The 23,089-nt window shown below is 52.3% G+C and overlaps 1 protein-coding gene across 1 annotated transcript in view; it reads left to right on the top strand.

The window, feature by feature from the left end:
• Window positions 1-21,766, top strand: part of ZCCHC24 (zinc finger CCHC-type containing 24) — a 62,433-nt gene extending 40,667 nt beyond the window's left edge. The window contains exons 3-4 of the mRNA XM_011355323.2: window positions 10,333-10,497; window positions 17,608-21,766. Coding sequence (XP_011353625.1) covers window positions 10,333-10,497; window positions 17,608-17,721 — 279 coding nt within the window. The 3' untranslated portion in view covers window positions 17,722-21,766. The remainder of the gene's footprint in view (window positions 1-10,332; window positions 10,498-17,607) is intronic.
• The last annotated feature ends 1,323 nt before the right edge of the window (window positions 21,767-23,089 follow it).

Genomic DNA, 23,089 nt, shown 5'->3' with positions numbered 1-23,089 from the left:
GGATGAATTCCTTGGCATGCTGGAGGCCAGGTCAGGGCAGGACATGACCCACAGCCAAATGAGTGGTGCAGACCACAAAGTCCCTTGGGAGTTTGGGGAACCGAGGCCTTCTCTGGGGACGCGGCGGGAAAGTTCTCAGCTAGTGCAGGAGGCTGGGACTCAGAGAGTGGGGTGAGCATCCAGAAAAGAACAGTTAATCCTTTCTGCAATGGGGGAGGCCAGGTGGGTGCCCTTTGAGCTTGGCCTTGAAGGCTACATGGCCATTCACTAGGTGGAGAAATGTTCGGTGCATAGAGAATGGCAAAAGAGAAGGTGTGGGGGCGGGTAAATACATCATTTGTAGGAAACTGTTGTTTGACTATAGGTGCAGGAGGGAGTAGCAACAGCCAAGGTTTGAAGGTCAGTTGGGCCAGGTGGGGGAGGGGCCCCATAGCCTTGAGTGTTTCCCTCAGTCCTATGGGTGGCAGGGCCCCTAAGCCTAAAGTGGTCACGAAAGTACCTGGGGGAGACTGCCTGGCCGAACAGGGGTCGTGGCTATAGCAGGAGACAGGGCTCAGTCAGAAGAAAGGGCTCGCTGAGCAAACGGGCCCCCCAAACAAGAATGCACAGGGACCTGGAAACCCACTCAGGACAACAAATGATGTTCAGACTTTGAGTAGCATCCAGCTATTTGCCAGCCACAGGGTGGTTTCAAATCTTACATCCACCCGCTAGGGCAGCAGCAGACAGCAATCGCTGTCTCTGTAGTCACAGGAGGGGAGGAAAACCCAGGACTTTTGCAATCGCTATGATTCGGATGTTTTCCACCCCTTGGACTGGCCCCTCTTCCCCTCCCACCCCTGAGCTCTGATCTGTGTGGTTTGCTAATGGAGGAAAGCCAGAAGCAGGAAACAGATAACTTAGGGAGTGGCTGTTCATGTGATTAAAAAGCCTTTGCTTTCCAAAAAGTTTTGCTGGAGAGAACTTCAAATTGCCTGGTGCTGGGGCAGGGTTTGGAGACAGAGTTTCTGCTGCCTTCTGGGCCAGGGCTCCCTAGGGCCGTGGACACCGTGCTGGGAGGCACGCGGAGGTGCTGGGACCTCGCACCCCTTTGGGTTCCGGAGGGGCTTCTTGGCCTCTCTCGTCCTTCTCTGTGCCTGCTTCCCCTTTCCCTGTGGTTCATTTCCCATCTTCTCCCTCGCTTCGCCCTGTCACTCTCACGTCTGGCGTCTGTCTCCCCACACTGTCCTCTATCTTGCTCGTGCCCTTGGCTCTCATCCCACCCCGCCCTCCCTGTCCCTTACTCCTGACGTCCTCTGCTGCTCTTCCCTACCTCTCTGTCTCCCCGTTTTCTCCTCTTCTTCTGGCTCTCTCCCTCCTTTCCACGCCCCCACTCCATGCCCCCTCCCCAGGGTTTTCCTGAGACCTTTTCCTGGCACTGTGAAAGCTTCCATTGTTCCCCTGCACTTTGACAAACCCTAGTGTTGTGGAATCAGGATGGCATTTCTGTGGTGGCTTTGGCCTGGGAACCGGGTGGGAGGGGTGACGATGAGGCTGGGCCTTCTGGGCCCATGCTGGGCTGCGACAGGAACCCAGAAAAGAGGAGGGGGTCTGTGGGAGGTGGCAGAGACGCCTGTGCTCAGACAAGGGGGCCCTTGAGGCTCCGGAGGAAGCCCAGGGTGGCCTCTTGCAGCGTCCTTCCTCCCTCCCTGCAGCCTGCAGGCAGCACGGCCCAGCCCACCTGTCCTTCTGATTGCCTGCTTCCTCTGGGGCCTCGGTGGAGTCTGCAGCTGCCTGGACCCGGCTGCAGAGGCTGAGGCAGCCTTCCCACCTGCCTCCCGAGGCCATGTCTGCGGACGCTTGAGTGTGGGGATCTTTAGAGGGTCCCTAAAGCAGTGTCATGGAGCACAGGGGAGGGAAAAGCGTGGATTTTGGCACTGGACATACTTGAGCTCAGAAACTGGCCCCACTGCTTACTAATTATGTGACTTCAGACAAATTGTTCCCCTTTCCCAAGCCTCAGTTTCCTCGTCTGCCTTTAGGTTAAGAGTGATGATTTCATGGGGCTGTTGCATAAATTAGAGCTAATTTCATGTGTCATACATTGGCCCCATGCCTGTCACTCAGGAGGACCGGGTAAAGAGTAGCCTCTGCCTAAGGATGTGAGTCCAAGAGTGTTTCTGCAGGTGCGAGTCTGACTCGGGCCTGGGTCTGGAACTGTGTGGCGGCCAAAGGGTGTTTGTGACTGGCGTGGTCCATGGTTGATGAGAGGGTCGCGGGGCTGGCCCCTTTGGAAGGCCCCAGACTCTCAGAGCATTCCTCATCTGTCTTGTTTATTTCCATATTCCTGGAATGTTTCACAGAGCCTTGTGCAGAGTGGGTGCTCAATAAATGTTAAACCAATGAATAATTGAAGAGATGGCCAGGGGTCAGAGGTCAGAAGTGGAGTCACGGTCCTAGGAGTAGGCTTGTTCTCCAATTTCTCACAGCCGTTTCGTGGGGAGGCCATGCGTGAGGTGGAAAGTGTCCCTTTGGAGTCAGCAGACAGGGTTCAAGTCTTGGCTCCATGGCCATGGGGCGCTGCACGGGATGCTTGGCCTCTCTGGGCCTCGGTTTGCTCTCCTGTCAAATGGAGGGGCTGTGGGGTGACATGTTGGGAAGTGGCTGGCACATGGAGGGTGCTCATTAAATGGCAGTGTCCCAGCTTCTCCAGAGCAGCCCCCTCACATGGCAGATGAAGATAGGCATGGGATAGCCAGAGCCGAAACTTGGGTCTCCAGCCGCAGCCCGTTTCCTCCCCACTGGGCCAGGTTTGAGGAGACACACAGCAGGGAGAGTAGAGGGCCACTCGTGAGCCAAGAAAGGGGGTCTCAAAGGAGGCAGTTCTGGGAACAGGGTACTACCTCTCCCGAGGAAGGCCCCTAGCCTCCAGAAAGGGTTTCCAGAACCCTCTTGGACCATCCAGGAAGGGCCAACGAGGCTGCACAAAGAGTCCTGGTCTCATGGGCCAGACACCCCTGCCCCTCGCTTTGTGCCTCCCTCTCAGTTTCTGAGAAGGGCTTCGCAAACTCCCGAGACTTAGGGCCCTTCTCTCACGTCGTGGCCAGGACCACCTCAGTGGCCCAGCTGAGGGAGAGCATGCAGACTGGGCGAGACAGCGAGCCGGAGAGGAGCCCATCTGTTCTTTATTTCCTCCCCCTGCTCCTCTGGCGTAGCCTCTCAGCTGGACGCACTGGAGGGCTGGCCTAGAGCTCCCCGGCGGAGAGGGAAAGTGGGAGTGGGGCTGCTGGGCACATGCCGACTTCTGGGCCTCAGGAGGAAAGTGACCCTGCCTAGCAGTCAGTGCCACCCTCATTCTGGAGATGGGGAAACTGAGGCCCAGATGGGGAAACTGAGATGGGGAGGAGAAGGAACGCCCCCAAAGCCAGCCAGCATGCCAGGACCCATGACAGTAGCAACCCTTTTCTGTTTCTCACCACTGGCTGGGTGCGTTCCTCAGTTTTGTGTGATCCTGGCGTGTTTCAGGGAAATTGCGAGAGTGGGCTTGAGTCAGACAGCCTGGTTTCAAATCCAGATTCCACCACTTGCTGGTGGCATAGCCTTGGGAAAGTTACTTAACTTCTTCTTGCCTCAGTGTTCTCATCTGAAACCTGGGACTAACTCTATGTAGCTCATAAAGTGGCTCAAAGAGGACCTGGCCCTGACTAGACAGACACGTAATGAGTGTGGCTGTTAGTCTGTCCCAGAGCTTGGGCAGGCAGAGGTGGTATGGCCAGGGCTCGGGGCGAAGCCTGCTGCTGGGGCCCACAGCCAGAACCCAGTACACTGAAAGCAGAGACTGTGTGTCCTGGGGCAGAACCGGCATGGAGTCATCATGTGCAGGGCATGGCCGTGGCCCTGAGCAACCCCACTTCTGCCTGCTGAGTCCAGAGTCTCTGGGATGCTCTGCTTCAAGCTACCAAAGGTGACAATGTTGTCTCCCTGCAAAAGGGACTCACTCTAAAAGGGGCCAAGAGGAAAGCATGCTTCACCCTAAAGGCTGACTCACTCCTGTTGGGACTTCAGGAGGCCAAGGCAGGAAAATTGATGGGCCGAGTGACCAGCCAGGGCTCTTGTGTCCTGTGACAGGTGTGGATACTTCTGGCTGTCTTCAAATCGAGGGAGCAGATGGGATCCAGGAGGTGAGAAGTCCACTCCATGGCTGGGGGCAGGGCAGCTCTTTGGACCCGAACATGGTCCAAGAGAACCAGCAGCCAGAGGTCACCAGTGCCGGGCCCCCAGACCCCAGTGTCCAAACCCACAGGGACAAAGGTAGGGGCAAGTGTGGACAGAGCTGCCATCTCTGTTGGGAAGGTGCAGGGCGCCCCCTTGTGGGCAGTCGGGGCATGCAAGCCAGGGAGTCCAGTCCGTTGGTGAATGAACCATCACTTTCTTCATCAAAGTCATACTTACTCATTAAAGACAGTTCGTTAATTAAAATAGAGCATTCAGTTTTGTAGAGGCAATTTCTAAACCCTTCTGGCTGATTTCCTGCCAGCCCTTTTCTTGCATATTTTTCCTTTTTACGGTTTTATTCTGGAAGCAGTCTACATCGATTACCTATCCTGCTTTCTTTTTAAGCATTTTCCCAACCCCTTAAAAAAGTCCTCATAAATACTTTAATGGCTCCATTGCCCTTCATCCAATGGATGTAACATCATTTAGGGAACCAGAGCATCAGTGTTGAATGTTTAGCTTGCTCCATTGCTGTTAAACAATGCTGTGATGAACATCCTTGAACAGCCCTTTGGTACATCACTCTGATCACTTGTAGGGCGATCGCTCAGAAATAGATTTGCTGGGGGGAAGAAATTTTTTTAAAGTTTAAAGGCTTATTGCCAAGTTGCACAACAGGAATGCAGTAGGAAATATACCTGTTTATCCATCGCCCCCAGCAGCATCTGAGGGGGCCCTCTCTCCACACCTATCTGGTTGGCCTTCACCAGCAACAAGAAATGGGAAGACTACAGAGTTGAAAGCACTCTCAGAGTTACCTGGTCCAACAGCCTGACCAAGGCAAAAGTCCCTTCAGCAACCTCCCTGGTAGTTGTTCACCCACCCTCTGCTTATATACCCCCAGTGACAGGGAGCTCACCACCTCCAGGCCAACCACCAGAAATCTCATGAGTAAGTGGGAAGAAAATAGTGAGCCACTCTGAAGAAGTGCCCAGATAGTGTCAGCATCATCTGCATCTCTTCCCAAACTGCTGGCTTGCCTGACTGACCCCTCCCATTCCCCACCCAGTTCCGCCCTCACTGCTCCTTGGCACGGGGCCTCCGTCTCACCTGCATACCAGCCACCACTTCCCACTTCCCAGGCTGCTCTCCGTGGCAATTCTAGCCCTCTTCTGAAGGTCAAGCAGAGGACTCAACCCCTCTTCCAGCTCAGTCTCTGATTTGCTATGTGTCCCTGAGCAAGCCCCTTGCTTCTCTGGTCCCCAGAGGGCCTGTCTGTGCTACCAGAAGTGGTTTCTGAGCCCCAGTGAGCTTTCCCTGGACTCCTGGCAGACGTGATTCCCCAGAGGGGTACATGGCAGGGGCCTGGGTCAGGAGAGCCTGGTCAGGCCTGGCACCCTTCCCAGCTGGGATGGGTGGAGGCCCCTGCAGAGCCTTCGGCAGTCACTGTCTGTTTCATGCTAAAGTTTATGAGAAGAGGCTGTGCCTTTTCGGGAGGAGGCAGGGGAAAAGTGGGGGGAGGGGGTAGAGAAGCCTTTGTTCCGTCAAAAAATTCCTACTCCCTTTGGCTCTGCCCTCATCTGTAAGCATAAACAATGTTGGGACGGAAAGCTTCGAAGAAGCGGCTCCTTGCCTTCATTCACTGCCTCTTTTCCCTGCACTTCAGGCCACGTCTCCCTTTTGACCTGCAGGAGAGCAAAGCCACTAGGCTAGGCTGAGCTGGAGGCCCTGGAGTCTGGGGGATTTTTGTTCTTGAGCACAGGCCTCAGCCTCATGATGGAGACACACTTGGGGGGTGATAGAAATGGTGAGCCAAGTGTCACCTTGTGGAAAAGCCCACTGGGCCTAGCCTCCTGTTCCTCACGCACTGGAAATTCTTTGGCAAGTCCTGCCCTTTCCCTGTGCCTCAGTTTCACCATCTGGTAAATGGGTTGATGATGTTCCCTGCCATGAAGGATTGATTATAAAAAGATGTGAATGGGGGCCTAACAGTATGCGGCAGTCTGAGCACAAAGCCAGCACAGAAACAGTGCTTCCTAAGTGTCTATTCTCTTCGCTCTTCCCATTGTCCTCTGCCAGCAGCATCTGCAGAGCTTCCACGGCCTCCCTCTATCTTGGTCCCTCCCTGAGAATTCCAGAAGGTGAAGACACCAAATGCTATTCCTTTGTCGCTTGTCACCTCCCCCACAGCCTAGAGATAGCAAATCCCACCTCTTCCAGGACTCCCTCCCATCTTTGGAACTTTGCTCTTACCAGTTACACCCACTGGTCTCAGCCCCAGCCTCCGTGTCACGTAGAACACACCTGCTCCCTCTCCCTGTAAAGGCCCAAGAGAGAGTCACTGACATCGCTAATGGTGACTGAGCACTTGCAATGTTCAGCCACTGAGCTGAGACCTTCAGTGCGTGGATGCATCACATCTTTCCAACAGCCCTGGGAGGCAGGCCCTTCATCATCATCCTGGTTCATAATGAGGAAACCAAGGCAGAGAGGGTGAGTGACTTGCTGAGTTTCTCCCACATAGTCACAGGCAGAGGCAGAATGCGACCACAGGCATCTGGCCCTGCGTCCACAATCTGAGCCACATCCTGAGCAGTGGGTGTCAGAAAGCTGAGGCCTCCCAGTCCTGGCCTGACAGCAGTGTGGGAACGGTACACTAAGAGCATCGGTCCTGCAGGAGGCCAGAACCCCTGACCCTGTGCCCTGCCCAGCAGCTCACAGTCCCTGACGGATGGCTCCAAAAAAGCTGGTTTTCTAATTACATGATGTGGCGATGCCTCCCGCCTCATGCCCTTCTTCCCCTCTCATCTTCCTGCTTCTCCCTGTGCTGCATACTTTGAATCTTCTGTATTTGTGGAGGTTTCATTCCTGCTCACTTCTGAAGCAGAGATACTTTGGGAACTGAATTGCGAGTCTTCACTCTGCTGAGTGCCCCTGGCCTTTGCCCCAGCTGTATGCGGCCAGGTGCCAGGTCCTGTCAGTCTCTGAAACAAGAAGCCTGCAGAGCCAGGTCCCAGAGTGGACCTGGCTGGTGGTAGCCCTCAACTTCTCCCTGCAATCAAAGAGTCTCAAGTTCTACCATTGGTGAGGCACCCCACCTGTTCCTCATCCCCTTTAAAAGGTAGATGCCTTTAAGAATGGGAAGACATGGAAATGAATTCATCTAGTAATTTCAGGATTACTAGAGAAGGAAGCCATGGAAGCTAGGGTTGCTTAGAAACTGTGGATACCAGGCACCAGGTAGAAGAGGTGGCACCCGAAGGGGTTACTGACCGCACACCCACTAACTTGACAGCAACTGAGCTCAAAGTGCCTTCAGAGGCATAAGTTGACCCCTCTACTGCAAATCGACTGGACTTTGGACTCTGACTGCACCCTGAGTGCTCCCCTTGGCATAAGTAGCTTCTCTCACAGACCTGACTCGTGCTAAGAGGCAGCCCTGCCCTGGAACTCAGACGGAGCCTTCCCGGGACATCACAGCTGCCAGGAAGGCCAATAGTATCCGAAAGACATTAGGCAGCAGGCCCAAAAGATCAGGGCAGTGTTATTGTCACTTTCTAAGTTTAGATTTACCAACTCAGCATCTATGTCCCTTTTTAGTGTTTTGCCTGAAATTCTCGTAAGCTGTCACCAAGAGATGGTCATAGTTCCTGGGAAAAAAGACATTGTTGATATACCACTATTGTTCGATATTAGTAAATAATAACAAATATTCCTGTTTTACTTTTATGTGCCAGGCACTGTTCTAAGTGTTTTACGTGTATTATCTCATATAATCCTCAGAACAGTCTTAAATGGGAGTTCCTGTCATTATCCTTGTGAAGTAATTGCTCAGGATCACAGAGCTAGGATTTGGATCCATAGTCTGTGCTCTTAATCTTTATGTTCTACTTCATAAATAGGCAATTACCCTCGAAAACAGTACTATGGAACCAGATCATATCATAACCCAGTGCTTCTTAAACTTAACAGCATATGAATCCCCTGGGCCTCTTGTTAAAATGCCGATTCTGAGTTAGTAGGTCTAAGGGGAGAGGGCCTGCAATTCTGCATTTCTAACAAGCTCCTAGGGAAAGTTGCTGAGGCCAGTCTAGGAACTACAGTTGAATAATCATAGTGTAGAACCTATGTTTAAGCCTGTCTCAAAGTCAAAGCCTGCTCGTGCCATGTAGGTGACACAAATGCAGGGAGCGACTGATCGGAACAGAGGTGACATGCAGGATGCATGTATGGTCAGTCTGTTGGGGCTGCTACTTCGCAACCTCAGCTGATTGACGCCATAAGAATTCTGGACCAGTGTGGTCATATTTTTATGTGAAATCTTCCATATTTAAATGTTGGGGCAACTAATTCAACTTTATAAAACACTATGCAGCTTGTATATGAATGTTCATAGCAACATTACTAACAGCCGAAAATTAGAAACAACTCAAATGTCTATCATCTGATGAATGAATTTACATAAAACATGGCATGTCCATACAAACTGGACTGGAATGTTTTTCAGCAACAAAAATGAAGTACTGATACATGTTTACGACATGGATGAACCTTAAAATGTTACCCTAAGTGAAAGAAGTCAGACACAAGAGGACAATATTGCATGACTCCACTTTTATAAAATGCCTAGAATAGGGAAATGTGTAGAGACAGGGAATAGATTAGTGGTTGGCTAGGCCTGAGTGGGTGAGGAGGTGGGGGTAGAATGGGGAATGACCATTAATAGGTACAAGGTTTCCTTTGGGCAGGGCGGGGGGGGGGAGTGTGACACAATGTTCTAAAATTATATTGTAGTGATGGTTGCGTAACTGTGAATATATTAAAAACCATTGAATTGTACACCTTAAATGGGTGAAATGTACAGTCATCTCTCTAAAAGCTGTTTAAAAAAAAACACCATGTAGGAGAAAGCTAGTTTCTGTAATATATAAAGTACATTTATAAATCAACAAGAAAAATACCAAACCCCAGCAGGAAAAAAAAAAAACCACAAAGGATTTGAACTGACAGTTCATAAAGGAAACAAAAATAATTCTTAAATGCATGGGAAACTTCTTTCTCACTCATAATAGAAGATATACAAGTCAAAGCTACTCTGAGGAGATTTTCTACCTCTTACATTGGCAATGATGAAAACTCTGTTGGTGATGATGTGGGCTATTAAGTTGGTACACCTGCAGTGGGAAGTGGGTGGGGCAGTAACAATTTGTCATTACCTTTCAAAATTGAAAGTGCACATACCAATTTTATTTCCAGGAATTTGTCCCACAAATGTACTCTCATGTATACAAGCACACACATACACACAGTTATTAATCAGGGCATTGCTTGTAACAGTGGCAGAGTGGAAACCACCAGATGTTCTGTAACCGTGACTGGCAAACTCTGGAACTTGCATGGATGTGAATGCCGTGCAACTGTTAAACAGAATACAATAGCTCAGTTTGTCCTGATGTGGGAAAGGATATTTTATTATATATATTTTATAATAATAATATGTCCAAGATACATTATTAGGTAAAACAAAAAAAAGATACAGAACCAAATGCATAATCTGTTGCCATATGAGTGAGGGAAAAGAAAGAATATGAGTACATATGTCTACATTGCATATGTTTGTCAACGCAAAACCCGTCTTCGGGAGAATGTACATAAAGGAAATTAAGATTGCCTCTAGTAGGGGAGTGGGCGGCTGGGAGCAAGAGTGAGGGGAGGCTCACTTTCACTGAATACACAGCAGGTTTACAGTGCCTGTGTTGCCTCTTCAATAACCATTTAATCCACACCACTGTGTGGGCCAAAGAACACCTGTGTGCGGGTCCATGCTACCACAAGCCACCTCCTTATGACCTCTGAGTTAAAGAAGTCATTCCTAGCCACTATCAAGTACTTTACTCCCTTAAATCTGAAAAAGACATGTGTACCCCTACCACCTCCTCTGTTCTCTGTCCCCTGGATGGGTCTTCCAGCTTTGGATTCCTATGTGTGCTCTGGGGTGACCCTGGATTGGGGACAGAAGGCGCCTGCACACAGGGTCACAGGTGATGAAATCTGAAGGGGGAAATTGTGGGGACTCTCTGGGGGTAGCATTTGGGCCTCGTAGAACGCAATTCCCTCTGTTTGCGTCCTGTCCTCTAGGCACGCCCCAAAGGAGAGGGTCTGACCCCATACCAGGGCAAAAAGCGCTGCTTCGGTGAGTACAAGTGTCCCAAGTGCAAGAGAAAATGGATGAGTGGGAACTCCTGGGCCAACATGGGGCAGGAGTGCATCAAGTGCCACATCAACGTGTACCCACACAAGCAGGTGAGCTGGCGGGGCTGGGCAGGCTGGGCAGGGGAGCAGTGCGGGGGTGGGTGTCCTCTGAAGGGCTGTGGGAGACTGACTTTGTCCCTTATTAGGCTTCAGTTTACTCCTTTCTAGGACAAGAGTGAGACAAGATCCCGCTAAATTGGCCCGCCCTTTCCTTGTCTCATCTGAAATGGGGGTGAGAGAGTGCCCAGTGCACCAGGAAGGGAAGGAAGATAAAGGGGCAACTGTACCTAGACCTGAGACTGCGGACCCCAGCCGAATTTTGAAACTAAGGAACTTGGGTGTTGTTGTGAGACAAACAGGGATGGGCAGTAAGATGCTGTAGAAAATGTGTTTCATTTATTTATTCATCCACTGACTCCTGTATAAACAGGGCAGCTGCTGTGTGCCAAGCACTGTGCATGGGGCTGGTGGCCAAGGCACCCATGGGCCTGCCCTGGTAGGCAGGGGTTGAGGCCCCTTATCTCGGGGAGGACCTGCTCACTGCAGGCTGCGAGGAGAAGGTGACATATACTCCTGAAGGAGGGGAGGAAGCTAGACCTGTCACAAGTGGGGGGCAGCCATCCTAGGAAGAGGGAGGGTATAGCAGGTGCAAATGCCCTGAGGCTTTAAGGACTTAGGCTGCTTGGGGCCCAAAGCTCAGTGAAGGAGGAGGAGAGCAGGGCGAGAGGAAAGGGGCGGAGAGCGGAACGGGAGCTCTCAGAGCCTTGGGGGCCAGAGAGGAAATCCCTGAGCAACAGGGCTTTCTTCTTCATTTTGAGACAATTACTCTGGTTGTGTATAGAGATTAGTCTGGGAAGGGACGGGGGCGGTGCTGGGAGATTGAAAGTGGGAAAGCCGCGGCCACGGTCCCAGGTGAGCTGGAAGGGGTCTGAACGAAGAAGGCTGCTCTGGACCTGGGTTCCACACAAGGTGTCACCAGATTGGATGTGGAAGGTGCAGGAGAAGCAGGAATCCAGAACAATCACACTTCAGACTTGAGCGCCTCAGTGGGTGGAGGTGATCATTACTGAGGTGGGCAGCCTGGGCTGGCGGCAGGGTAGGATGGGACACAGATGTCCAAGATAAAAGCAAGAGTTCTCTGATACCCATGTCACATTTGAGGTATTTCTGAAAACCCAAGTCAAGATGTCAAGAAGGCCATTGGGTGTGTTGTTCTAAAGCTCAAGGTGAGCAGTCAAGGTGGCTCTTACATAACTGGGTGTCGCTTACCTGAAGGTATTTAGGAACTGGGTGAGATTTCCTGCAGAATGAGAGCAGAGTAGAGAAGGGGTTCCCCAGGCCACGTCATGATCCCAGAATTTGGGGTCGGATGGAGGAGAAGGATCCAACAGGGAGGAGAACCAGGGAGCATGGAGTCCTGGCGGTCACGAGGAGCCCTGTTCGAGGACTGGGCGGTGGTCAGTGCTAAGATGTCAGGTATAACGACCGTGAAAAAGTGCCCTTGGATTTGGCCATGAGGAGGTGGAGCTTCATGGGGCTTCCCATCTCTTTTATGTGAGAACTTGAACTACGGCCAAGGTTTGAGAACCACTGAAGCCAGCGCTCTGAAGTTCAGGAGGAGGCTGAGTGGAGGTGTCGGTTCACAGCGGACCCGTTGGCAGGGCTGGTGTGCATGGAGCCATGATGGAGGCGGCTTCTTGGGCCGGCCTGCAGAGGGACTCCCTTCTTTGTCCACACTCACTTGAGGGGGTTTGATTGTGGAGAGCAGCAGAGAAATGGGATGGTAGCTGGAGTCGGGTGGGTGGCATTGGGATGGGTGTTAGAGATGGGAGAGCCTGGAGCATGTTACAGGCAAATGAGAATGACCCAGAAGAAAGCAAAAGGCTGATGATACAGGAACTAGAGGGATACCTTATCATCAGCACAGGAGGGAGGGAGGTGGGTTAGATGGTGCAGAGAAGAGGAACTTCACTTCCAAGGCTTCTGTTTTCTCAGTGAAATGGGACATGAGGTTTTCAGATATGAGCCAGGGTGAAGAGGGGTGTGGCGGGCTTGAGGAAGGACTAGCAAGCAAGGAGCGAGGAAGCAGGCCTACCTGAGAAACCTGCCGGCCTGCCGAACAGCATCCCCCTCCCAGGGGAGGTCTGAATCATAACCGTAACCAAAGCCATCAGCCCATTTCTGTGACTCACTCCAGTGGGGTTCACTGGGCAGTGTGGGTAGGAGATGCTGAATGGGCCTAGGCGGGCAAAGGTTTACCCAGGGAGTGTTTCAGAGAGAAGGTCAAAGAGTTGGACGCATTTGGGGAAGTGTGATAATGCACGATCCTGGGGTGTCAGCCTAGACGGCAGGAAGGGAAGTCAGAAAGGCCTTAATGAAGAGGTGGGACCAGGACAGGGTGGAAGTTGGGAGCCAGGTAGCTGGACTGAGAGAAGTTTCTGAAGAGGACCAGGTCCAAGGGATGGACCAGAGAGTGGTCGGAGAGAAGGTCACTGTTGATGAGGTAGTTGGGGCACTGAGTCTTCCCTGTATAAACTGAGTCACCAGAAAGAATGGCAGCAGCAGGGGGCATAGGAGACCTGAGGGAAAGGGAGGCAGAACGGTGGGGAGGTGGGGAGGTGGGGAGGTGGGCTTTGGGTGCACTTGGAGAAGGCTCCCCTGAGACACTGATGTCAGGGTGAGCTCTGAGGGGAAGCGGAGGAGGGTCGGGAGGGCTGGAGGAGCAACAGGGAGAGTGGGGGCACTGCTGGTGAGGGAGCACCATGTGCAAAGTACTGGACGCAGCGCAGGAGAGAAGAAGCAGGGCCGCAGGTAGACAGACCTCAGTGACCGGCTAGGGCAGGAATGGGAAAAATGATGACGGAAGTGGGCAGTGGCCAGGCAGTGGCAGTCCTCTGAGGACTTTATACCTTTGTCCTCTCAGCCACACCGTGAGGTCAGCTCTATTGTTTCCCCATTTTACAGAGGAAGAGACTGAGGCAAGGGGCATGAGTGACTTACCCAAGGTCAGCAGAGAAGCTGGGACTCATGAATAGGGATCAAGTTTGGGGCTGGAGGGTATGTGGAGCCTGAGGGGGCAGATGAGTGACCTGAGTGGGGAAGAGGGGAGCAGGGAGGGCAGGTCGCAGTGGCTGCAATGGTAAGTCTGGAATGGGCCTTTCCTACGGGGGCTCAGATGAGTGGGTGCTTGGGTCTGTGCGGGGAGTCTGGGAGGCTCAGCCCTTATGACTGTTACACCCTATGTGACCTAAGCAGAGAGTCACTGCCTGTGCGCCCGAGGCTGGTGAGACCCAGCTCCCCACAGTGGCCCCAGCCTCCTCGGCCCCTGCCTCGGCCCCTGCCCTAGCTCCCTTCCACGATGCCAGGCCCATTCCTGGCTTGTAGCACCGGGCCTCACCTGCTTCCTGTCTCTATCCTGCCGAGCTCAGTCCAAGCCCAGCCTCCCTGACCACTTTCCCCCATCTCCATACTTAGGATCAGTCTTTTGGGCCCAGTCTGGAAGGATCTTCCAAAAGCATGTGGCTCTCCTTCCCCCAGCCCACCCCATCAGTCAGCCCTTGTTTGTTGAGCACTTACTGTGTGCAGCAGGGAGACTGAGGCCCAGAAGGGATATGGAACTTGAGCAAGGTCGCTCAGCCAGCCACTGTTAAGGGGGCCCAGGACCCAGGGCTCCTACCACCCAGCCCCCCAGTCTCCTCCCACTGGAGTCTTCTCCCTCAGAGAGGCTACAAACTGGGCAGAGATGTGAGGGGGTGGTGTCAGGAGCTATTGAAGAGCTGAGAGGAGCGGCTTGGAGTCCCCCCACAGCCCTCCCTAACCCCAGCCCCCAAGGTGGAGAGAGGCTGCTTTATTTCTTCTTCTCCCTGAGCTCTGACCTCTGCGGCAGCCATCTCCTGAGAACCCTCCACTTCCCCTCTCCTCCCTCCCTGGCCACATCTGTTTCCCGTCAGGCACCAGCTGAGCGCCCCCCCCACCTTCCCACTGGCCCTGCCCCCCACAGAAGAAAACACTAATGGGCTTTGCCTCACTGCAGGGGTGGGGCGGCCCAGGGGTGATCAATCCCAGCTGCTGCTTGTTTTCCCTTGGTGGAGAGGAGTCATCTTGACAGCTTCCCCCAGTTCCTCCACCCAGTGGTGGGCAGGATCGAGGCAGGACCCCTGCGGGAAAGAGGCACTAATTGGGTCACAGCCAAGGAGGGGGAGGGAGAGGATATTGCAGGAGCATTTCCACAGGGACTCAGCTGGTTCCCCTGCTCCAAGCCTGCCTCCAGCCCTACAAAATGCTAATAGTAATAATATATGATATTAATACTTGCCAACACTTTGCTCTTTATGTGCCAGGCACTGCCCTAACAGCTTTGCATGTATTAACTTATTTACTTTTCACAAGGACCCTTTCAAGTAAGGTTTATTAGTCTGGTTTTACAGAGGAGAAAATGGAGGCACAGAGAGGTTGAGTGATTTGCTGAAGACCACACAGCAATGATAAGTCTTGCAAAGCTCAATAAGACAATCATCTTATTGACTTCTGTCACTATCACACAGAGCAAATGTTATTAACCTCTCGCCCAGGTTACAGAAGGTTCTAGAGAGAAAGTTCTTGCCCATTAGCCCTCGGCAGATAGGTGAAGCTTCAGGCCCTTGGGCAAGACCCCTGATGTCTTGGAGCCTCAGTTTCCTCATCTGTAAGGCAAATAGTCATATGTCACCTACAGGAAGGGCCTGAGGTCAGATCGTATGATTCATGTGGCAGCACTTCGCAAAGTATAAACCATGAGGAGCAAGGGTTGTCAGGCCTGCTCACTCTGGCTTCTCTGGCTCCATCTGGAAGACTGGCTCAGGGAAGGCACCCTGACCAGCACGAAAAGTGGGGGAGGGAAATGGAAACCAGGCTGGGTTTGGTCAGAGGAGGGGAGACTTCAGAACTACCCACATCAACCTGCAGGAGCTGAGCGGAGAGTCTGGTGGCCCCTCTGTGGCCGGGATCACTGGGATGCGGATACAGGGACCCAGATGTCAGCTCAAGATCAGGAAGCCTTTCTTATACCCCAGGCAGTGAGCTGAGCCAGTCAGCTCGGCTGGCCTGCGGGGAGCTCCCCAGCCCTGGGAGCTTGCAGGCCATACCTGGGCATGTAGGTGTCCATTAAGATGTCTGAGAGAGCAGGGCATGTGACTTCCCTAGGCTTTCCAGCTTGGAATCCTGGTTTCAACTTTTAGTGACCCTCTACCAGTTGGTGTCCCCCTCCCATTAATAATAATAATAATCAACATTAATAGCTTCTGTATGTTATGTTCTTTCTGTTCCTGATCTTCATCAAGTTGGAACAGCAATCTCATGAGAAAAGTGTTATCAACATCCCCTTTTACAGATGGAGAAATAGAGAGTTGGAGGTCAGATGGCTTGCCCAAGGTCACTCACTCAGCTCATAGGTAGCTGAGCTGGTATTCCGGCCCAGGTCTGACATGGAGCCAAACTCTGTCGCCTCTCCCCTAGCCAGGAAAGCCAGTCGTCATCTGCAAACCCCTTGAGGCAAAGCCAAGGCCCCTGTCCTTTTTCCAGTCCATCCTAATGTGGCTTTAGGCCTAGAAGCACAGGGATGGGCTTTGTGTCCCCTGAATCAGAATCTTGGCTACCCACAGTCTCTACACTCATCTCCTAGAGCCCTCTGCCTCTTCCATTCCTCAGAGTTCTCTGAATGTCACCTTGGGGACCAGACACCATGTAATTGGGCAGAAAAGCCAGTGTGTTACTTTTGAGTACCTTGCACTCTAGCCAGTGGGGCAGTGCTCACCCCAGCTTTTTTCCAGGACCATCCTGGGTCACGGTCACTGGCACCGAGGCTCCCTGCCCCACACCAGCCTGCAGTTCTTGCCCCCCTCTCCTCAGCATGTGGCTCCCAGCTGGCTCTGACAAGCTTCCTCTGAGTCCCCCACTAGTCCGTGCAGGGGACTCTTCTGTAGGCAGGGTTCTGGGCTGGGGCTGTGCCAAGAAACTTCTTCAGGAGGTGTACCTAAGAGCAGCCATAAATTTTCCAGGGAGACAAGTCATTGCTGACTTTTGAGAACCAGAGAGGGAGGGAAAAAGGGAGCAGGGAAGCTCCCCTTGTGACAGAAATGTGCTCATATGTGCCTGACACTGCTCAGTTTACAAATGTCTAGACATCTGAATCCCCCCAATGCCCAGTGAAGGAGGTGTGACGATGGCCCACTTTACAGATGTGGAAACTGAGGCTCCCTGAGGCCACACAGTGGGCGAGCAGCATCATAGGTCTGGCAAGTCACCTTCCCGCTCTGGGCCTCAGTTTCCCTGCTAGGAAACGGTGAGCTCATGTAACCATTCAAATGAGCAGGTGCTACACCTGGACCTGGGCTGAGGGGGAATCAGAACACCAGCTGCTGACCCCTCGCAGAACTAAAGGCTGGCTTCCCCCAAGCCTGAAGCTCTGTGACCATGTCCATGTTAAACTCTCCCTGAATCCTGAGGCTGTACAAGCAGGCATGGGGATGACAGTAGCCAGAGAAGAAGCACTAGGTGTTGGGAGTCAGGAGGTGTGGGCTTGGGTCTCCCTTACCCTGGGCCTTGGTTTTCTTATCTAGATAATGTCTGCGCACTTGTGCTGCCTCGACCCTGGGCTTTTGTGAGCTTCAGGTGGTGGCTGATCAGAGAGAAGTGGGGGAGGGCAAAGTGGCTTTCAGAGGGAGGCTCTGGGTACAGGACTACCCCCCCCACCCCCACTCCCCGCCACGGTCCTGGCCCCATCCCAAGGCCTCAGCCTGCGCCTCTGAAGACAGAAGACAGCGAGAGGCAGGAAGGGCACTGGTGCTTTGGAAAACAACCTCTGTGACCACGGAACACTCTCTCTGGGCCCTCTCTGTGTATCTGTCTCCTCCCCCTCTCCCTCTCTTTTTCTCTCTCCCTCTCTCCATTCCTGTCCCTCCTCCTCCCCTCCTCCCCCCTTCCCTCCCTCCCCTCCTCTCCTCCTCTTTCTCTCCCCTCCCCTCTTCTTCCCTCTCCTTCCCCTCCTCCCTCCACGCCCGCCCCCCATTCCATCTCTGCCTCTGTGCATCTGATTCACTCTCCCTGCTTTGCTCTGTGTTTTGGTCTTTCTCTCTGCCCTTTCCTCTCCCCCTCTGGGGCCTTCATTCTCCTTCCTCTCTGCAGAGACCCTTGGAGAAGCCCGATGGCCTGGATGTGTCCGACCAGAGCAAGGAGCACCCCCAGCACCTGTGCGAGAAGTGCAAAGTGCTGGGTTACTACTGCCGGCGAGTGCAATGACCGGCCCTGACTGCCATGCCTGCCACCCTCCTGCCAGCCAGAGACGACGCCACCTCCCCCGTGTTCCTTGGTGTTGCTGTGTGTCCCCACATGTGTGGGCGCATCCTCGAAGGCCTGTGCGTCTGGTCAGGGGGGTCTTAGGTTCTTGTCTCATGTGTGTTGAAACAGTGTTACTGACGCAGCTGCCCCACAGAAGCCAGGTCTCTGGGACTCTCTACAGGTGGGCCTCGGGTCTGTGTGGAGGAGACAGAGGCAAGCAGCCGTCGATGCACAGGATCCCACAAAGCCCTTGGGATTCCTCACAGGCTCTCCTCTGAGACTCCCCTTGGAGTGAGCAGCCTTGTATTGGCCACAAGTGCACTAAATTTACTGTGAATCCCAAAGCCTGCAGGGGACCGTCTCTCCAAGACCAGCCAGGTCGCCTTCTCCTACCCAGAACCTTCCAGTTTGCCCCGTGTGCAAAGCCACTCTCAGAAAGTATATGTATCTTTTTTCTGTCCCGTTTAAGTCAGCAGTCATGGTGAGCCGACACCTGTTCTAGCAACTTCTGGGGAGTGGGCATCTCTGGCCCATGCCCAGTTTGACATCATTGGCATTGCACCTGGGTGCTGCACCATCCCCCGTAGACCCAGAGGCAGTAATGTTGGACAGTGCCCCAAGGTGTGACATGGGGCACATCAGGCATCCCCTGCCCCCACTCACCACCACACACTTTTCCCACTTGGCTGTTGTCAGCCCCATCCCTTCCCCTTCTCCTTTGCTTCCCACCCACGCTTGGGGTCCATCCCCAATCGAAGAGGCAGGGCCCAGTGTGGAAGCCACGCTGGCAGGAAGGACACGGGCCTGGCGGTCTGGAGACCTAGGTTCAAATGCTAGCCCTGCTGCTGGGGCACTGCGGAACTTGGGGAGGACTTCTCATCTCTGAGCCTCAGTTTCCCCACTAGTTACGTGAGAGAGCAACACTAGAGAGCAGAGAGGTCTGTTTAAGTTCTGATGTTCTGGAATTCAGCCTGGCTGAGTGCCATCTCCTGGAGCAGAGGGCTTTATGTGGAGAGTTTCACCAGGTCCTGTACTCCGCACCATTAGTTGGTCACTTAAGTCAGGCTGAAGGATGCCAGTTATCCCCTGTCACCCCCTACAGCCCCAAGCCTGTTGTCCCCCACCCCAGCAAAAATGAAGGAGAAGGGTCCCCTTCCGTCTCACATGGGGCAACCTGGAGACAAGCTGCAGATCCTCTCTTTTGTAAACCGGGGACAATTATTTCCTACCTCCCGAAGGAGCAGGGAGGCCTCTTGGCTTGTCACATTGGTCAGGGAGACACTGTCCTGGCAGGCGGAGGGGTCATGCTCCTCTCCCCTGTCCCCAGTGAGAAGCCTGATTTTCACTGTCATAACCATCTTTCATTTCTCCCAGGAACAGGGAGAAAACTGACTGTCAGAACTGCGTCACTTGATTTTGCCCTAACGTTATGCCTCTGTGGAAAAAAAAATCAGACCACGAAATGGGCCTGAAATTCAGTGTTTACCACGGCGCAAGGACACCAACTGGTGCCCAGTTGCCTTTTGTTTTCAAATGAAAATGCTTTGTACAACTGAGGAATTACAGTAAAGTGTTAACCAGGGGTCCAGGGAGTGAGTCGAAGACACGGAGTGAGTGTATTTGCGGCCAGTGGGCTGCAGGTAGATTTCGGGGGGCCAGCCCCTCTGAGCACTTAGTAAGAGGGTATTTATTCCAGCCTGTGCCTGAAAGCTGCCTCCCTCCTGCCCACAGGGGTAATGCCTGGCAAATGACCATGGACACCCTCCCCACCCACTGGGTAATGCCACTGGGGAGTCCCTGCCCAGCTGTTGCCTGCCTTCTCCATGATGTCAGGGTGAGCTGGCGTTGCCCCAGCTCAAGGCACTCTGACCCCAAGGAGAAGCTGCTACTGTCAGTCATCCTAGTGCACTGCTGAAGATAATGTTCGCAGAGGTGGGCAGTATGCTTGTTTCTGCTGCCAGGACCGGGTCCCAATCCTTCCAGTGACCTGGCCCAACAGGGGATGTTGGCCTCAGGATGCCTGAGGCCTGCCAACTATGCTGCAATGGTGGGGGAAGCCCACACCCTAAAAAGAACTAAGACTCCAGACTGCTGGAGGCCAGGGCCCTCTATGGGCCAACAGAAGATGGGCTATCACCCTAAAGTGACCTTCCCAGTGGGCTTATCCAGCTGGCAGCAATTGCCCCTGCCATCTGTGCAGAGCCGGCCACCAGGGGGGCCGAGCCCTCTGCCAGTGGCAGCCACTCTGCCCTCCCCACTCCTGCACTGTTTTGGCTAAATTTGGGAGCTCTCTGTGGTCAGCAGAAGCCACTGCTATGCAGGCTGGGTGCTATGAGAATTAAGTGCTCAGAGGAGCTGGGAGCCCAGGCGACAAGAAAGTATGTGGTTTTAGTACGTTCAAAAGGGACAATCGCTTGCAGTTTAGTAGATCTAGTGATCTAGCTGGGAGATAACAGTGTTTACCCCATATGAAGTATTCAATAGTTCTACTTGTGAATTTGTATTTATTTTGAGTTATACTTGACACAGAATTCCTTTTTTTTTTTTTAAGAAAAATACTATTTGTGTATTTTGAAAAAAATTCATAGATGTTAAAATTTCTGCATGGTTACCAATTTTTCTCACAACACTGAATTTGTTACCTTCTCCCGAAAAATCTTCACAGTGATTTTTGTCTGTATATATTTGAGGGCCTTTTTTAAAAAAAAAAAAAAAGAAAAAGAAAAAGAAAAGAAAAATATAATTGTATAATTTTTGAGACAAAAAAAGAGGCATTTTCAAAACTTCAGAGCTTTCAGGAGGGCAATAGAATATCAAATGAAGATTTCTGGAAGTATTTTGCAAACCTTCTTGTTGAGCTATAAGAAAATATTTATGGTGAGAACTTTTCTTTTTTTTTTTTGGTTTGATTTTTTTACTATACTTCGTTCTGTAAAAAGTATGCAACTGAACTACATTAAGAAGGAAATATTGTCTACATAGAATATTATATGAAGTTGGTACATAATTCTGACGAGGAAAAAAACTTTGCAATTCTTTAAGCCATATTGTTATTCTGTGTTGTTTTCCTTGGATGAAAATATCAGTATTAAGTAGCCAGCATATTATTCAAGTGCTTAGACTTATTAATATGTTTCTGTCCTGTATTTAAACATGTGTGTATTTTGGAAAGTACTGCCTTCTTTAAGGGAAGCTATTATTAGATATATAGCAAAAAAGGGAACGGTGACCCCTTTGAAACTCTTCAGCCGAGAATAACAAACACAGCATTGTAATCCATTCTTTTGCACCTTCTTATTATCTTGTTATTATGGTTATTAATTTTGTAGGGGGGCAGGGAGCGGGCCAGGGGAAGAAGGGGCATGTGACTAACTAGCCCCTCCACGGTCAGCCAGCTCCAAGGATGGCCTCCTTGGCCTGGTGAAGGGTCCCCCAGTTGGTAGGGCCCAAGAAGGGAAGAAGAAGCAAGAGGCGGACTTCTCTATGCCCCCTGGATCTTTGCCATCTGAGCCACTCCCCGGGGCCCCGGGCTCTTTGAACTTGGATTTGTCAACCAGAGCCCTCACCTGCCCTCCAACGTCTAATAGACTTGAATCTACACTAAAAGAATATTTAACCCAACATCACTACATCGTAGCCCAGTGGAACAACTAACCCTGAAGTGTGGGAGGTATCTGGCCTTCAGGGAGGTGGCCGAGCCATCTCCTGAGGGCTAGTGGCAGCAGACTCATTGCTCTCTGCTGCCAACCTCACCATTTGACCTCCTCTACTCCTGTGGGGTAACGCTGTCTGTGTCTGTATCTGTTCATATGTGTGTGTCCAGCTAAAAAGACAAACAGAACCCGTGGGCCCAGCTCAAGGGGTGCATGGAAAGCCTCCTGACCCCTCTGAAGGGCTTTCCTCGGGATGGCATTCCGTCGTGTGCCTTATTCCTGGAGAACCTGTATATGGCTTGCGAATAGAAATATAGCTTTTTCATGCTGTATTAAAAGGACTTTAAAAGCAAGAGAGGCTCGTGGATTTCCTTGTTTACACAGAGCATGAGTGGGGAGCTGGATGTTTTCACAGATGCATGGGGCCCAGTGGGGAGGGAAGAACTTGGAGTCACCCTTCTGCTCTCCTGTGTCTGAGTCATCTTGTTCTTGCCTTGCCTCCATGCCATTCATTTGCCTCCTTCCAGCCTCTCTGCCCCAAGTAGACACTCTCTCCAGGGCGAGGGCCCTCCCCAAGTTGGGCCTCAGACGGCGAGATTGTCAGCACATTAGGTCACACATTAGCCCAGCGATGGGACTCCCGGGTGACCATATATAGGAGTGAATCTTCCTTGGAGCTGGCAGCCTTGCCGCTGCTGCTCACACTTGGCCTTCTCACCAACGCCAGGGATCAGGCCTCAGACGCTGGGCATCACACAGTGAGCAAAGTGAAGTGGCCAGGATGAGGCTGGGCTGTCACAAGGTGGGCTCTTGCTGAGGGCCACAGACAAGAAGCCACAGCTCACAGGGTTGGGGAGCCACGGCAAAGCCACCTACATACCGAGTCCAAGGGCCCAGGGTCAGTGCTCTGGTCATTCTCAATCTCGCTGCTCACCAGAATCACCCGAGATGCTTGAGATATCGCCCTGAGTGTGATAAAGCCCTCAGATCAGTCCAATGTGCAAAATTGAGAAGCACCGAGCTTTGCAATGGTCCCTCACGGGGCAACGGTGACATCGGTGAGGAGGCCAGTAAGGGGGGTGCAGCGGGGCTCCAGTCCCACTGGAGATGCATCCCATCCTGGCTCCGGTCAATCGCTGCTAAGGATATACCACCTGGGGTGGGGTGAGGGGCAGGGGACTGGAAATACAGGTTGTTATGTCAAATTTTCCAATTTGTAAATGTTGGCAACTAGTTCGCTAACTGTTTAAATAGCATACAGGTCAAACCATATATCTGTGGGCCAGCTCCAGACTGCAGCCTCTGAGATGTAGCAGAGAAAACAAGTGTGAGCCCCTGGAATCATGATCCATGGATAGGGGAGGGGTACGGGACAAGCAGGAATAGAGACCCTTGACTCCTTGTCTTATTGGGGTGCACAGCAAATCCTGAAAGCCACCAAGCCCTTTCCCGGTGTATTGGTTATTGGTATAAGGGGAGCATTCACCTCCAGTGCCTGCCGCAGTACATGTGAAACGGCAGCAGGGCCAGAGTCAGCCTGAACACGGGTGGGTGTTGAAGATGGGTGTCTGCCAGCCAAGCAGATGAGTGGGGAGGGGACCCATCCCCAAACAGAGTGGGAGGAGCAAGGAATAATCATCAGTGAGTGCAGACACTCCGCCAGCAACCCAGCAAGG

Source organism: Pteropus vampyrus, unplaced genomic scaffold (genome assembly GCF_000151845.1).
Source record: "Pteropus vampyrus isolate Shadow unplaced genomic scaffold, Pvam_2.0 Scaffold20, whole genome shotgun sequence".
In the NCBI taxonomy this organism is placed as follows: Eukaryota; Metazoa; Chordata; class Mammalia; order Chiroptera; family Pteropodidae; genus Pteropus; species Pteropus vampyrus.
This window is presented reverse-complemented; position numbering and strand designations above follow the sequence as displayed.